This window comes from Staurois parvus, unplaced genomic scaffold, assembly GCF_062004578.1.
Source record: "Staurois parvus isolate SC_StPar_1 unplaced genomic scaffold, SC_StPar_1.0 ptg000147l, whole genome shotgun sequence".
NCBI lineage: Eukaryota > Metazoa > Chordata > Amphibia > Anura > Ranidae > Staurois > Staurois parvus.
Window position 1 is genome coordinate 26,111,272 of NW_028317943.1, and position 12,497 is coordinate 26,123,768.

The 12,497-nt window shown below is 47.0% G+C and overlaps 1 protein-coding gene across 1 annotated transcript in view; it reads right to left on the reverse strand.

The window, feature by feature from the left end:
* The window catches only part of LOC149464848 (adipocyte plasma membrane-associated protein-like), a 32,878-nt gene extending 21,356 nt beyond the window's left edge, over positions 1 to 11,522 (reverse strand). Inside the window, exons 1-2 of the mRNA XM_089674159.1 lie at positions 11,376 to 11,522; positions 682 to 771 (exon numbers count right to left, since the gene is read on the reverse strand). Of these exons, the coding sequence (XP_089530285.1) occupies positions 682 to 771; positions 11,376 to 11,377 (92 nt within the window). The 5' untranslated portion in view covers positions 11,378 to 11,522. The remainder of the gene's footprint in view (positions 1 to 681; positions 772 to 11,375) is intronic.
* Positions 11,523 to 12,497: the final 975 nt, after the last annotated feature.

Consider the following 12,497-nt stretch of genomic DNA (forward strand, 5'->3'; position numbering starts at 1 on the left):
TTTGGTCATCACGTAGACAGTGCTGGCCAATCAGAATCTGTCTAGCCTGTCCTGTCAGTGCAAGAAAAACTTTTTGCATCTTACTTTTGGGGATGCTAGGAAAGAACTGAATCCTGTGTTGCAGATGGGGGGTTTGACCACCTCAAGGGGGTAGCCCCTTTGGCATGCTTTTAATTTAGTTGCACCAAGTGTGCAGCTTCTGAAGGTGGCAACATCAAACCTATCTGTTATATTTTATTCTGAATGGGGTACAATGAAACCAACTTATATGTGCTCTTGCAGTGATTGATGTTAATCAAGTGCAGAAAAATGGCAGTTATGGCGCATAGTGTGAATGGACCCTAACTATCATTAAATGTGAGTTATAAGCATGAATGGGGAAAATAGTAGATAAATTCCAGACAAGCAGGATGTTGTTGGGGGCAAATGCCACCCGAGGCAGCCATTTTTCCCCCCTCTCCCCTTTGTCACTGGTTTCCAGGATGCTGGTGCCCCCCGTAACAGCTACTGATGAAGTACAGTATGAACACTCTGGCCTCAGCGTTGTCCCTTACCGTTGCCTCCATGTCACCAGAGATAGCCTCCTCAATTGACCTTATGGGCGAAAGGGCCCTGCATGCAAGCAAATAAACAGAAATATAAAACAAATCATTATGGATCCTAAGACAGATTAGAACTTACATGAATGGTTCTGGATCTATTGGAGATGGCAACAGGTATATTCCAACGACAACTGCAATAACAGCAGCAGAAAAGCCCCATTTAAGATACCTATAATAAAACATAGATTGTGAAAAAAAGTAAAAAAAGAAAAAGACAGCAAAAATATATTAGTGATCCAGAAAGCTACCCACCTACAGGAGATGAATGTGCCCATGCATGTGCACATAATCCACAGAAAAGGTTAATTTTTTTACCTTCTGTGCTAAAATCTGGTGCAAGTATAGGCTGCTGCTGACTTTTATGCTCCCAAAATCTAGGTAAAGTACTGACCTTAGGTACATGCATGCAGACTTCTGACCCCAGTACTATGGTACAAGTAGTAGTCCCCACATAGGGTTATGGGCTGACCAATTTCATTCAAATAAGAGCAACAGGGCCAGAAGCCTGCAGACTTTGTGTAAAGAATAGCATTTCCAACATCAAAGGATGACATGTTTCCAGCAAAGGATGAAGCATTTCCAGATAAGGAGAAAGCGTTTCTAAGAGGAAGCGTTTCCAGCACAGGTTGAAGCATTTCAAGTTAAGGAAAAAGTGTTTCCAAAAATGGATAAAGCGTTTCCAGCTAAGGAGGAAGTGTTTCCAGCTAAGGAGGAAGCGTTTCCAGCTAAGGAGGAGGCGTTGCCAAATGAACATTTAGTGCTTCCAGGTAAAGATAAATCATTTCCAGCTAAGGAGGAGGCGTTGCCAAATGAACATTTAGTGCTTCCAGGTAAAGATAAATCATTTCCAGCTAAGGAGGAAGCGTTGCCAAATGAACATTTAGTGCTTCCAGGTAAAGATAAATCATTTCCAGCAAAGGAGGAAGTGTTTCCAGTACAGGAGGAAGTGTTTCCAGTACAGGAGGAAGTGTCCAAAAAAGTATAAAGTATTTCCAGTGAAAGATGAAGTGTTTCTAGCTAAGGAGGAAACATTACCAGCTAAGGGGAGTGTTTCCAGCTATGGATGAACCGTTTCCTGCTTAGAAAAAAGGGTGTCCAAATATGGGTAAAGTGTTTCCAGCTAAGGAGGACGCGTTCCAGCTAAGGATGAATCATTTCCAGCTACGGATGAAGCATTTCCAGCTAAGGAGGAACCGTTTCCAGCTAAAGATGAAGCATTTCCAGCTAAGGAGGAAGCATTTCCAGCTAAGGAGGAAGCATTTCCAGCTACAGATGAAGCATTTCCAGCTGAGGACGTGTTACCAGCTAAAGAGGAAGCATTTCCAGCTAAGGAGGAAGCATTTCCAGCTAAGGAGGAAGCGTTCCAGCTAAGGAAAAAGCGTTTCCAGCTAAGGAGGAAGCGTTCCAGCTAAGCAGGAAGCATTTCCAGCTAAGCAGGAAGCGTTTCCAGCTAAGGAGGAAGCGTTTCCAGCTAAGGAGGAAGCGTTTCCAGCTAAGGAGGAAGCGTTTCCAGCTACAGATGAAGCATTTCCAGCTAAGGAGGACGTGTTTCCAGCTAAGGAGGAAGCGTTTCCAGCTAAGGAGGAAGCGTTCCAGCTAAGGAGGAAGCATTTCCAGCTAAGGAGGAAGCGTTTCCAGCTAAGGAGGAAGCGTTTCCAGCTACAGATGAAGCGTTTCCAGCTAAGGAGGAAGCGTTTCCAGCTAAGGAGGAAGCGTTTCCAGCTAGGGAGGCAGCATTTCCAGCTAGGGAGGAAGCATTTCCAGCTAAGGAGGAAGCGTTTCCAGCTACGGATGAAGCATTTCCAGCTAAGGAGGACATGTTTCCAGCTAAGGAGGAAGCGTTTCCAGCTAAGGAAGACGCGTTTCCAGCTAAGGATGAAGCATTTCCAGCTAAGGAGGAAGCGTTTCCAGCTAAGGAGGAAGCGTTTCCAGCTAAGGAGGAAGCATTTCCAGCTAAGGAGGAAGCGTTCCAGCTAAGGAGGAAGCGTTCCAGCTAAGGAGGAAGCGTTCCAGCTAAGGAGGAAGCATTTCCAGCTAAGGAGGAAGCGTTCCAGCTAAGGAGGAAGCATTTCCAGCTAAGGAGGAAGCGTTTCCAGCTAAGGAGGAAGCGTTTCCAGCTACAGATGAAGCGTTTCCAGCTACAGATGAAGCGTTTCAAGCTAAGGAGGAAGCGTTTCCAGCTAAGGAGGAAGCATTTCCAGCTAAGGAGGAAGCATTTCCAGCTAAGGAGGAAGCATTTCCAGCTAGGGAGGAAGCAATTCCAGCTAAGGAGGAAGCGTTTCCAGCTACGGATGAAGCATTTCCAGCTAAGGATGAAGCATTTCCAGCTAAGGATGAAGCATTTCCAGCTAAGGAGGAAGCATTTCCAGCTAAGGAGGAAGCATTTCCAGCTAAGGAGGAAGCGTTCCAGCTAAGGAGGAAGCGTTTCCAGCTAAGGAGGAAGCGTTCCAGCTAAGGAGGAAGCATTTCCAGCTAAGGAGGAAGCGTTCCAGCTAAGGAGGAAGCGTTTCCAGCTAAGGAGGAAGCATTTCCAGCTAAGGAGGAAGCATTTCCAGCTAAGGAGGAAGCGTTTCCAGCTACAGATGAAGCGTTTCCAGCTACAGATGAAGCGTTTCCAGCTAAGGAGGAAGCGTTTCCAGCTACGGATGAAGCATTTCCAGCTAAGGATGAAGCATTTCCAGCTAAGGATGAAGCATTTCCAGCTAAGGAGGAAGCATTTCCAGCTAAGGAGGAAGCGTTCCAGCTAAGGAGGAAGCATTTCCAGCTAAGGAGGAAGCGTTCCAGCTAAGGAGGAAGCATTTCCAGCTAAGGAGGAAGCGTTCCAGCTAAGGAGGAAGCGTTTCCAGCTAAGGAGGAAGCGTTTCCAGCTAAGGAGGAAGCGTTTCCAGCTACAGATGAAGCGTTTCCAGCTACAGATGAAGCGTTTCCAGCTACAGATGAAGCGTTTCCAGCTAAGGAGGAAGCATTTCCAGCTAAGGAGGAAGCATTTCCAGCTAGGGAGGAAGCGTTTCCAGCTAAGGAGGAAGCGTTTCCAGCTACGGATGAAGCATTTCTAGCTAAGGAGGACATGTTTCCAGCTAAGGAGGAAGCGTTTCCAGCTAAGGATGAAGCGTTTCCAGCTAAGGAGGAAGCATTTCCAGCTAAGGAGGAAGCGTTTCCAGCTAAGGAGGAAGCGTTTCCAGCTAAGGAGGAAGCGTTTCCAGCTAAGGATGAAGCATTTCCAGCTAAGGAGGAAGCATTTCCAGCTAAGGAGGAAGCATTTCCAGCTATGGATGAAGCATTTCCAGCTATGGATGAAGCATTTCCAGCTATGGATGAAGCATTTCCAGCTAAGGAGGATGTGTTTCCAGCTAAGGAGGAGGCATTTCCAACTACGGATGAAGCATTTCCAGCTAAGGAGGACGTGTTTCCAGCTAAGGAGGAAGCATTTCCAGCTAAGGAGGAAGCGTTTCCAGCTAAGGAGGAAGCATTTCCAGCTAAGGAGGAAGCGTTTCCAGCTAAGGATGAAGCGTTTCCAGCTAAGGAGGAAGCATTTCCAGCTAAGGAGGAAGCATTTCCAGCTAAGGAGGAAGCGTTTCCAGCTATGGATGAAGCATTTCCAGCTATGGATGAAGCATTTCCAGCTATGGATGAAGCATTTCCAGCTAAGGAGGATGTGTTTCCAGCTAAGGAGGAGGCATTTCCAACTACGGATGAAGCATTTCCAGCTAAGGAGGACGTGTTTCCAGCTAAGGAGGAAGCATTTCCAGCTAAGGAGGAAGCGATTCCAGCTACGGATGAAGCATTTCCAGCTAAGGAGGACATGTTTCCAGCTGAGGAAGCGTTTCCAGCTAAGGAGAAAGCGTTTCCAGCTAAGGAGGAAGCGTTTCCAGCTAAGGAGGAAGCGTTTCCAGCTAAGGAGGAAGCGTTTCCAGCTACGGATGAAGCGTTTCCAGCTACGGATGAAGCGTTTCCAGCTAAGGAGGAAGCGTTTCCAGCTAAGGAGGAAGCGTTTCCAGCTAAGGAGGAAGCTTTCCAGCTACGGATTAAGCATTTCCAGCTAAGGAGGACATGTTTCCAGCTAAGGATGAAGCATTTCTAGCTAAGGAGGAAGCGTTTCCAGTTAAGGAGGACGTGTTTCCAGCTGAGGAAGCGTTTCCAGCTAAGGAGGAAGCGTTTCCAGCTACGGAGGAAGCGTTTCCAGCTACGGATGAAGCGTTTCCAGCTACGGATGAAGCGTTTCCAGCTACGGAGGACGTGTTTCCAGCTAAGGAGGATGCGTTTCCAGCTAAGGAGGAAGCGTTTCCAGCTACGGATTTAGCATTTCCAGCTAAGGAGGACGTGTTTCCAGCTAAGGAGGACGCGTTTCCAGCTAAGGAGGAAGCGTTTCCAGCTAAGGAGGAAGCGTTTCCAGCTACGGATTTAGCATTTCCAGCTAAGGAGGACGTGTTTCCAGCTAAGGAGGACGCGTTTCCAGCTAAGGAGGAAGCGTTTCCAGCTAAGGAGGAAGCGTTTCCAGCTACGGATTTAGCATTTCCAGCTAAGGAGGACGTGTTTCCAGCTAAGGAGGACACGTTTCCAGCTAAGGAGGAATCATTTCCAGCTAAGGAGGAAGCGTTTCCAGCTACGGATTTAGCATTTCCAGCTAAGGAGGACGTGTTTCCAGCTATGGATGAAGCGTTTCCAGCTAAGGAGGACGTGTTTCCAGCTAAGGAGGACGTGTTTCCAGCTAAGGAGGACACGTTTCCAGCTAAGGAGGAATCATTTCCAGCTAAGGAGGAAGCGTTTCCAGCTACGGATTTAGCATTTCCAGCTAAGGAGGACGTGTTTCCAGCTACGGATGAAGCGTTTCCAGCTAAGGAGGACGTGTTTCCAGCTAAGGAGGACGTGTTTCCAGCTAAGGAGGAAGCGTTTCCAGCTAAGGAAGAAGCGTTTCCAGCTACGGATGAAGCATTTCCAGCTAAGGAGGACGTGTTTCCAGCTAAGGATGAAGCATTTCTAGCTAAGGAGGAAGCGTTTCCAGTTAAGGAGGACGCGTTTCCAGCTAAGGAGGAAGCGTTTCCAGCTGAGGAAGCATTTCCAGCTAAGGAGGAAGTGTTTCCAGCTACGGATGAAGCGTTTCCAGCTACGGATGAAGCGTTTCCAGCTAAGGAGGAAGCGTTTCCAGCTAAGGAGGAAGCGTTTCCAGCTAAGGAGGAAGCGTTTCCAGCTAAGGAGGAAGCGTTCCAGCTAAGGAGGAAGCGTTTCCAGCTAAGGAGGAAGCGTTTCCAGCTACGGATTTAGCATTTCCAGCTAAGGAGGACGTGTTTCCAGCTAAGGAGGACGCGTTTCCAGCTAAGGAGGAATCATTTCCAGCTAAGGAGGAAGCGTTTCCAGCTACGGATTTAGCATTTCCAGCTAAGGAGGACGTGTTTCCAGCTACGGATGAAGCGTTTCCAGCTAAGGAGGACGTGTTTCCAGCTAAGGAGGACGTGTTTCCAGCTAAGGAGGACGCGTTTCCAGCTAAGGAGGAAGCGTTTCCAGCTAAGGAGGAAGCGTTCCAGCTAAGGAGGAAGCGTTCCAGCTAAGGAGGAATCATTTCCAGCTAAGGAAGAAGCATTTCCAGCTACAGATGAAGCATTTCCAGCTAAGGAGGACGTGTTTCCAGCTAAGGATGAAGCATTTCTAGCTAAGGAGGAAGCGTTTCCAGTTAAGGAGGACGTGTTTCCAGCTAAGGAGGAAGCGTTTCCAGCTGAGGAAGCATTTCCAGCTAAGGAGGAAGTGTTTCCAGCTACGGATGAAGCGTTTCCAGCTACGGATGAAGCGTTTCCAGCTAAGGAGGAAGCATTTCCAGCTAAGGAGGAAGCGTTCCAGCTAAGGAGGAATCATTTCCAGCTAAGGAGGAAGCGTTTCCAGCTACGGATTTAGCATTTCCAGCTAAGGAGGACGTGTTTCCAGCTAAGGAGGACGTGTTTCCAGCTAAGGAGGACGTGTTTCCAGCTAAGGAGGAAGCGTTCCAGCTAAGGAGGAATCATTTCCAGCTAAGGAGGAAGCGTTTCCAGCTACGGATTTAGCATTTCCAGCTAAGGAGGACGTGTTTCCAGCTAAGGAGGACGTGTTTCCAGCTAAGGAGGAAGCATTTCCAGCTAAGGAGGAAGCGTTCCAGCTAAGGAGGAATCATTTCCAGCTAAGGAGGAAGCGTTTCCAGCTACGGATGAAGCATTTCCAGCTAAGGAGGACGTGTTTCCAGCTAAGGATGAAGCATTTCTAGCTAAGGAGGAAGCGTTTCCAGTTAAGGAGGACGTGTTTCCAGCTAAGGAGGAAGCGTTTCCAGCTGAGGAAGCATTTCCAGCTAAGGAGGAAGCGTTTCCAGCTATGGATGAAGCGTTTCCAGCTACGGATGAAGCGTTTCCAGCTACGGATGAAGCGTTTCCAGCTAAGGAGGACGTGTTTCCAGCTAAGGAGGATGCGTTTCCAGCTAAGAAGGAATCATTTCCAGCTAAGGAGGAAGCGTTCCAGCTAAGGAGGAATCATTTCCAGCTAAGGAGGAAGCATTTCCAGCTACGGATTTAGCATTTCCAGCTAAGGAGGACGTGTTTCCAGCTAAGGAGGACGTGTTTCCAGCTAAGGAGGAAGCATTTCCAGCTAAGGAGGAAGCGTTCCAGCTAAGGAGCAATCATTTCCAGCTAAGGAGGAAGCGTTTCCAGCTACGGATGAAGCATTTCCAGCTAAGGAGGACGTGTTTCCAGCTAAGGATGAAGCATTTCTAGCTAAGGAGGAAGCGTTTCCAGTTAAGGAGGACGTGTTTCCAGCTAAGGAGGAAGCGTTTCCAGCTGAGGAAGCATTTCCAGCTAAGGAGGAAGCGTTTCCAGCTATGGATGAAGCGTTTCCAGCTATGGATGAAGCGTTTCCAGCTACGGATGAAGCGTTTCCAGCTAAGGAGGACGTGTTTCCAGCTAAGGAGGATGCGTTTCCAGCTAAGAAGGAAGCATTTCCAGCTAAGGAGGAAGCGTTCCAGCTAAGGAGGAAGCGTTCCAGCTAAGGAGGAATCATTTCCAGCTAAGGAGGAAGCATTTCCAGCTACGGATTTAGCATTTCCAGCTAAGGAGGACGTGTTTCCAGCTAAGGATGAAGCATTTCTAGCTAAGGAGGAAGCGTTTCCAGTTAAGGAGGAAGCATTTCCAAATAAGGATTTAGTGTTTTCAGCTAAAAATAAAGCATTTGCAGCACAGTAGCATGTATTTCTAGCTAAGGAGGAAGCATTTCCAATTAAGGATTTAGTGTTTTCAGCTAAGGGTGAAGCATTTCCAGCACAGGAGGAAATGTTTTTAAATAAGTATAAACTGTTTCTGGTGAAGGATGAAGCATTTCCAGCTAAGGAGGAAGCGTTTCCAGTTAAGGAGGACGTGTTTCCAGCTAAGGAGGAAGCGTTTCCAGCTGAGGAAGCATTTCCAGCTAAGGAGGAAGCGTTTCCAGCTACGGATGAAGCGTTTCCAGCTACGGATGAAGCGTTTCCAGCTACGGATGAAGCGTTTCCAGCTAAGGAGGACGTGTTTCCAGCTAAGGAGGATGTGTTTCCAGCTAAGAAGGAAGCATTTCCAGCTAAGGAGGAAGCGTTCCAGCTAAGGAGGAATCATTTCCAGCTACGGAGGAAGCATTTCCAGCTACGGATTTAGCATTTCCAGCTAAGGAGGACGTGTTTCCAGCTAAGGATGAAGCATTTCTAGCTAAGGAGGAAGCATTTCCAGCTACGGATTTAGCATTTCCAGCTAAGGAGGACGTGTTTCCAGCTAAGGATGAAGCATTTCTAGCTAAGGAGGAAGCGTTTCCAGTTAAGGAGGAAGCATTTCCAAATAAGGATTTAGTGTTTTCAGCTAAAAATAAAGCATTTGCAGCACAGTAGCATGTATTTCTAGCTAAGGAGGAAGCATTTCCAATTAAGGATTTAGTGTTTTCAGCTAAGGGTGAAGCATTTCCAGCACAGGAGGAAATGTTTTTAAATAAGTATAAACTGTTTCTGGTGAAGGATGAAGCTTTTCTAGCTAAGGAGGAAACCTTACCAGCTAAAGGGGGGTGTTTCCAGCTATGGATGAAGTGTTTCCAGCTTAGAAAAAGTGTCCAAACATGGATAAAGTGTTTCCAAACATGGATAAAGTGTTTCCAAATATGGATAAAGTGTTTTCAGCTAAGGGGGAAGCATTTCCCAGTGAAGGAGGAAGTGTTTCAAGTTAAGGATTGCAAATAAGGATTTAGTATTTCCAGCTAAGGCAGGCCATAGACAGGCCATTTATCAGCCGAATTGTTGGCCGATAAACAAAATATCGGTCGGCGCCGTTGCTGGTGCTGCCACCATTGTCCACGAAAAACGGCCGTTTTTCGTTGATTTTCCAGCATGACCGATAAAACTCAACGAGACGATCCATGAAAAACGGCCAACGGACGGGCCCCAATAACGGTGTGAATATCGGCCGATTTTTCCTGGAGATGAAAAATCGGCCGATAAACGACCCGTCTATGGCCTGCATAAGGATGAAGCGTATTTAGCTAAGGAGGAAGTGTTTCCAAATAAGTATAAAAAGATTCCGGTGAAGGATAAAGTGTTTCTAGCTAAAGAGGAAACATTTCCAGCTAAGGAGGGTCTGTTTCCAGCTACGGATTTAGTATTTCCATCTAGAAAAAAAAAGAGTGTCTAAATATGAATAAAGTGTTGGCAAATATGAATAAAGGAGGAAGCGTTTCCACCTAAAGATGAAGCATTTCAGCTAAGGAGGAAGTTTTTCCAATAAAGGAGGAAGTGTATCCAAATACGTATAAAGTGTTTCCAGGGAGGGATGAAGTGTCTCTAGCGAAGGAGGAAAGGGGTGTGTTTCCAGCTTCAAATAAAATATTTCCAGCTATGGGTGAAGTGTTTGCAGCAAATAATAAAGCCATTCCAGTTAAGAAGGATGTGTAATCCGCTAAGGAGGAAGTGTTTCCAAATAAGTATAAAGGGTTTTCGGTGAAGGATGAAGCATTTCTAGCTGAGGAAACATTTCCAGCTAAGGGGGGTCTGTTTCCAGCTACGGATTTAGCACTGCCACCTTAGAAAATGCAAGAATTTCCAAATATGAAGAGTGTTTCCAGCAAAGGAGGAAGATTTCCATATGGGCAGCACAGTGGCTAAATGGTTAGCACTTCCGCCTGGCAGTATTAGGGTCGTTGGTTCGAATTCCATCCACGGCACCACCTGCCTGGAGTTTTCATGTTCTCCCTGTGCCTGTGTGGGTTTCCTCTGGGTACTCCGGTTTCCTCCCACACTCCAAAGACATGCTGGTAGGTTAATTGGATCCTGTCTAAATTGTCTCTAGTATGTGTATGAATATAAGTTAGGGACCTTAGATTGTACACCCCTTGAGGGTTAGGGACTGATGTGAATGTAAAATATATATGTAAAGTGCTGCGTAAATTGACGGCACTATATAAGTACCTGAAATAAATAATAATCTAAGGAGGAAGTGTATCCAAATATGTATAAAGTGTTTCCAGGGAGGGATGAAGTGTCTCTAGCGAAGGAGGAAAGGGGGTGTGTTTCCAGCTACGGACAAAGCATTTCCAGCTATGGGTGAAGTGTTTGCAGCAAATAATAGTCATTACAGTTAAGAAGGAAGTGTTTTCAGTGAAGGGAGACTTGGGGCTCATTTACACATGTGGCAAGGGCTCCTGCTTCTCCAAAAAGCGATTTACTCAAATCATTTGACAGGCGGTGAGAAGGAGATATGTTACCTCCTCACTGCCTGTTTAACCCCCTAAATGCCACACTACCACTTTGCAGCCATATGCATCGCACACAGCTGTGGGTTTGTTGCAGCATTTAAATGGGTCGCATTAGGCTGGTGGTAGCGCCTTGCAAACATGACAGGGGATTTAGGTCCCGCCACAGTATGTGTACAACCCTGCCTTTGTGGTAATAAACACCTATTGTATACTGTTACCTACAGGTTCGCTTATAGTAAACCTTACCTGTAGGCAAAATAAATATCTCCTAAACTTGAACCATTTAGGAAATATTTGTGCTTTTTGATAGCCGTCACGTGCACTCTGAAGGAACCTGTGCCGTTGCCTGGGACTCCCGTGCGCACGCGTGAGAGTGATGTCATTGTGGCTTGGACAATCAGACGGCTAGAGCTCGCGAACCCATAAGGAAGACCGGGTGAAGATGGAAGCCTGTGCAGCAGTGACAGCACACTGCTGGAGGGCTTCATTTTAAGGTAAGTCCTTCACAATGTGATAGTATGCCATACATACTAGCACATTATCACATTACAATGCAGGGGATTTTTTTTGTATTTATTTTTTTTAGGTGCGGTTTACTATTGCTTTAAGAGAGAGCAGTTGGGGGTGGTAAAACTGAGGCTCCATGTGTTTTTTTACCTTCCCCTAACCACAAGTGTAAAGCAGCCCTTCCAGGTAACACTTACCTCTCCACACAGCGCACTTACTGGCTTCTCAGAGTTTAGCTCCAGTATCAGTTGTCTTGGACATATGGTCAGTCAGTGGACCCACTGAAGAAGACTGATAGATGTGTCCTGCCCAGCAGCCCTCTCCCTGCCCTCTCCTCACATAGCCATGATACTGAATCTGCTGCAAACATTCCACCTGAAGGAAATAAAGACTTCCAGCTCTTGGACTAACATGTCCCAGCTGGGACAATGAAGGGTACAAGAGGGCACACACTCTCCCTCTAGTACACACAACCAGCCTTCCTGAGTCCTCACAGCGGAGAGAGAGGACACCCCATCTACCTATCACTGACCCCCCTCCCCAGCCCCGGCTTACATGGCGGTGTATGAGTCCTGTGAGGAAGCGATGGTATCTGGGCTCTGTATGACGAGAAGCTCCTGGCTGGGATGGCTGAGGAGGGCGGTGTGAGCGGGGTCATCTACAGGGCACGGCCTACACCATTCACCGCCTGCTCTCGTACTGCCTGCAATGTACTCCTCCTGCATAGGGATCTACATACAAAGGGAAAGAGCCCCTCAGGGAGACTAGTGAAGATACTTCTAAACACAGGGACTGATAACCCCATAGGAGACTGATAAACATAATAAAGACATTCTGCATACAGGGCTGATAAATAGGAAGCCTTCAAGGGTTGGCATGTTACCACATTTACAGGGTGCCAGCTTCCTGCCATGTCAGTAAATGGAAGAAATCATTCCAGCGTTGGCTGAAACAGACACTTCAGGGCCTGCGTACACATGGCCTCATACACTTGTGTTTTGTGAACGCACAGCAGGCCCCAGCCAAAAGCGTTTTTCTTTTGTGTTCAAAAAAAGTGTGAACTTCTGTCAGGTTTTAGTAGGGTCCTCCCTGAGGAGATTTCCCTTCGCTGCCTGTGCAGTGTAAGGCCAGGGGACAGTAAGGCTACGTTCACACTAGCCTTGTTAGCAAGCAGCAGACAGGCGTTGGGAAGCGTTTTTACTGTTTCCCAAACGCCTGGGAAAATTCTGCACGTTGCAGCACATGGTGCTGTTCAAACGGGAGCATTAGCGTCGCGTTACGGCAAAACGGACGCCTCTGGTCCAGTCAGGAGGAGTTGAAGCCTCCTATTCAAGTCTAAAGGGCCGCTCTGCAAACGCCTGGCTGGCGTTTGTGGTGCGGTTGCAGGGCGTTTGCGGAGCGTTAACACCATTCAAATTTCATTATAGGCGTTTGTGGTGCGGTTGCGGGTTGTTTTCAGAGCGTTAACACCATTCAAACTTCATTATAGGCATTTGTGGGGCGGTTTTTAACACTTGGCAAATGCCTAACCGCCGCTAAACCACGCATGCGACATTTGTGGAGCGTTAAAAACGCTCCACAAACATCAGAACGCTTGTCAAACGCTATAGGGAAAGTTGGAAAAACAGTCAAGTGTGAACGAGCCCTTAGAGTTAAGCAGGCCATACATGGGTTGAA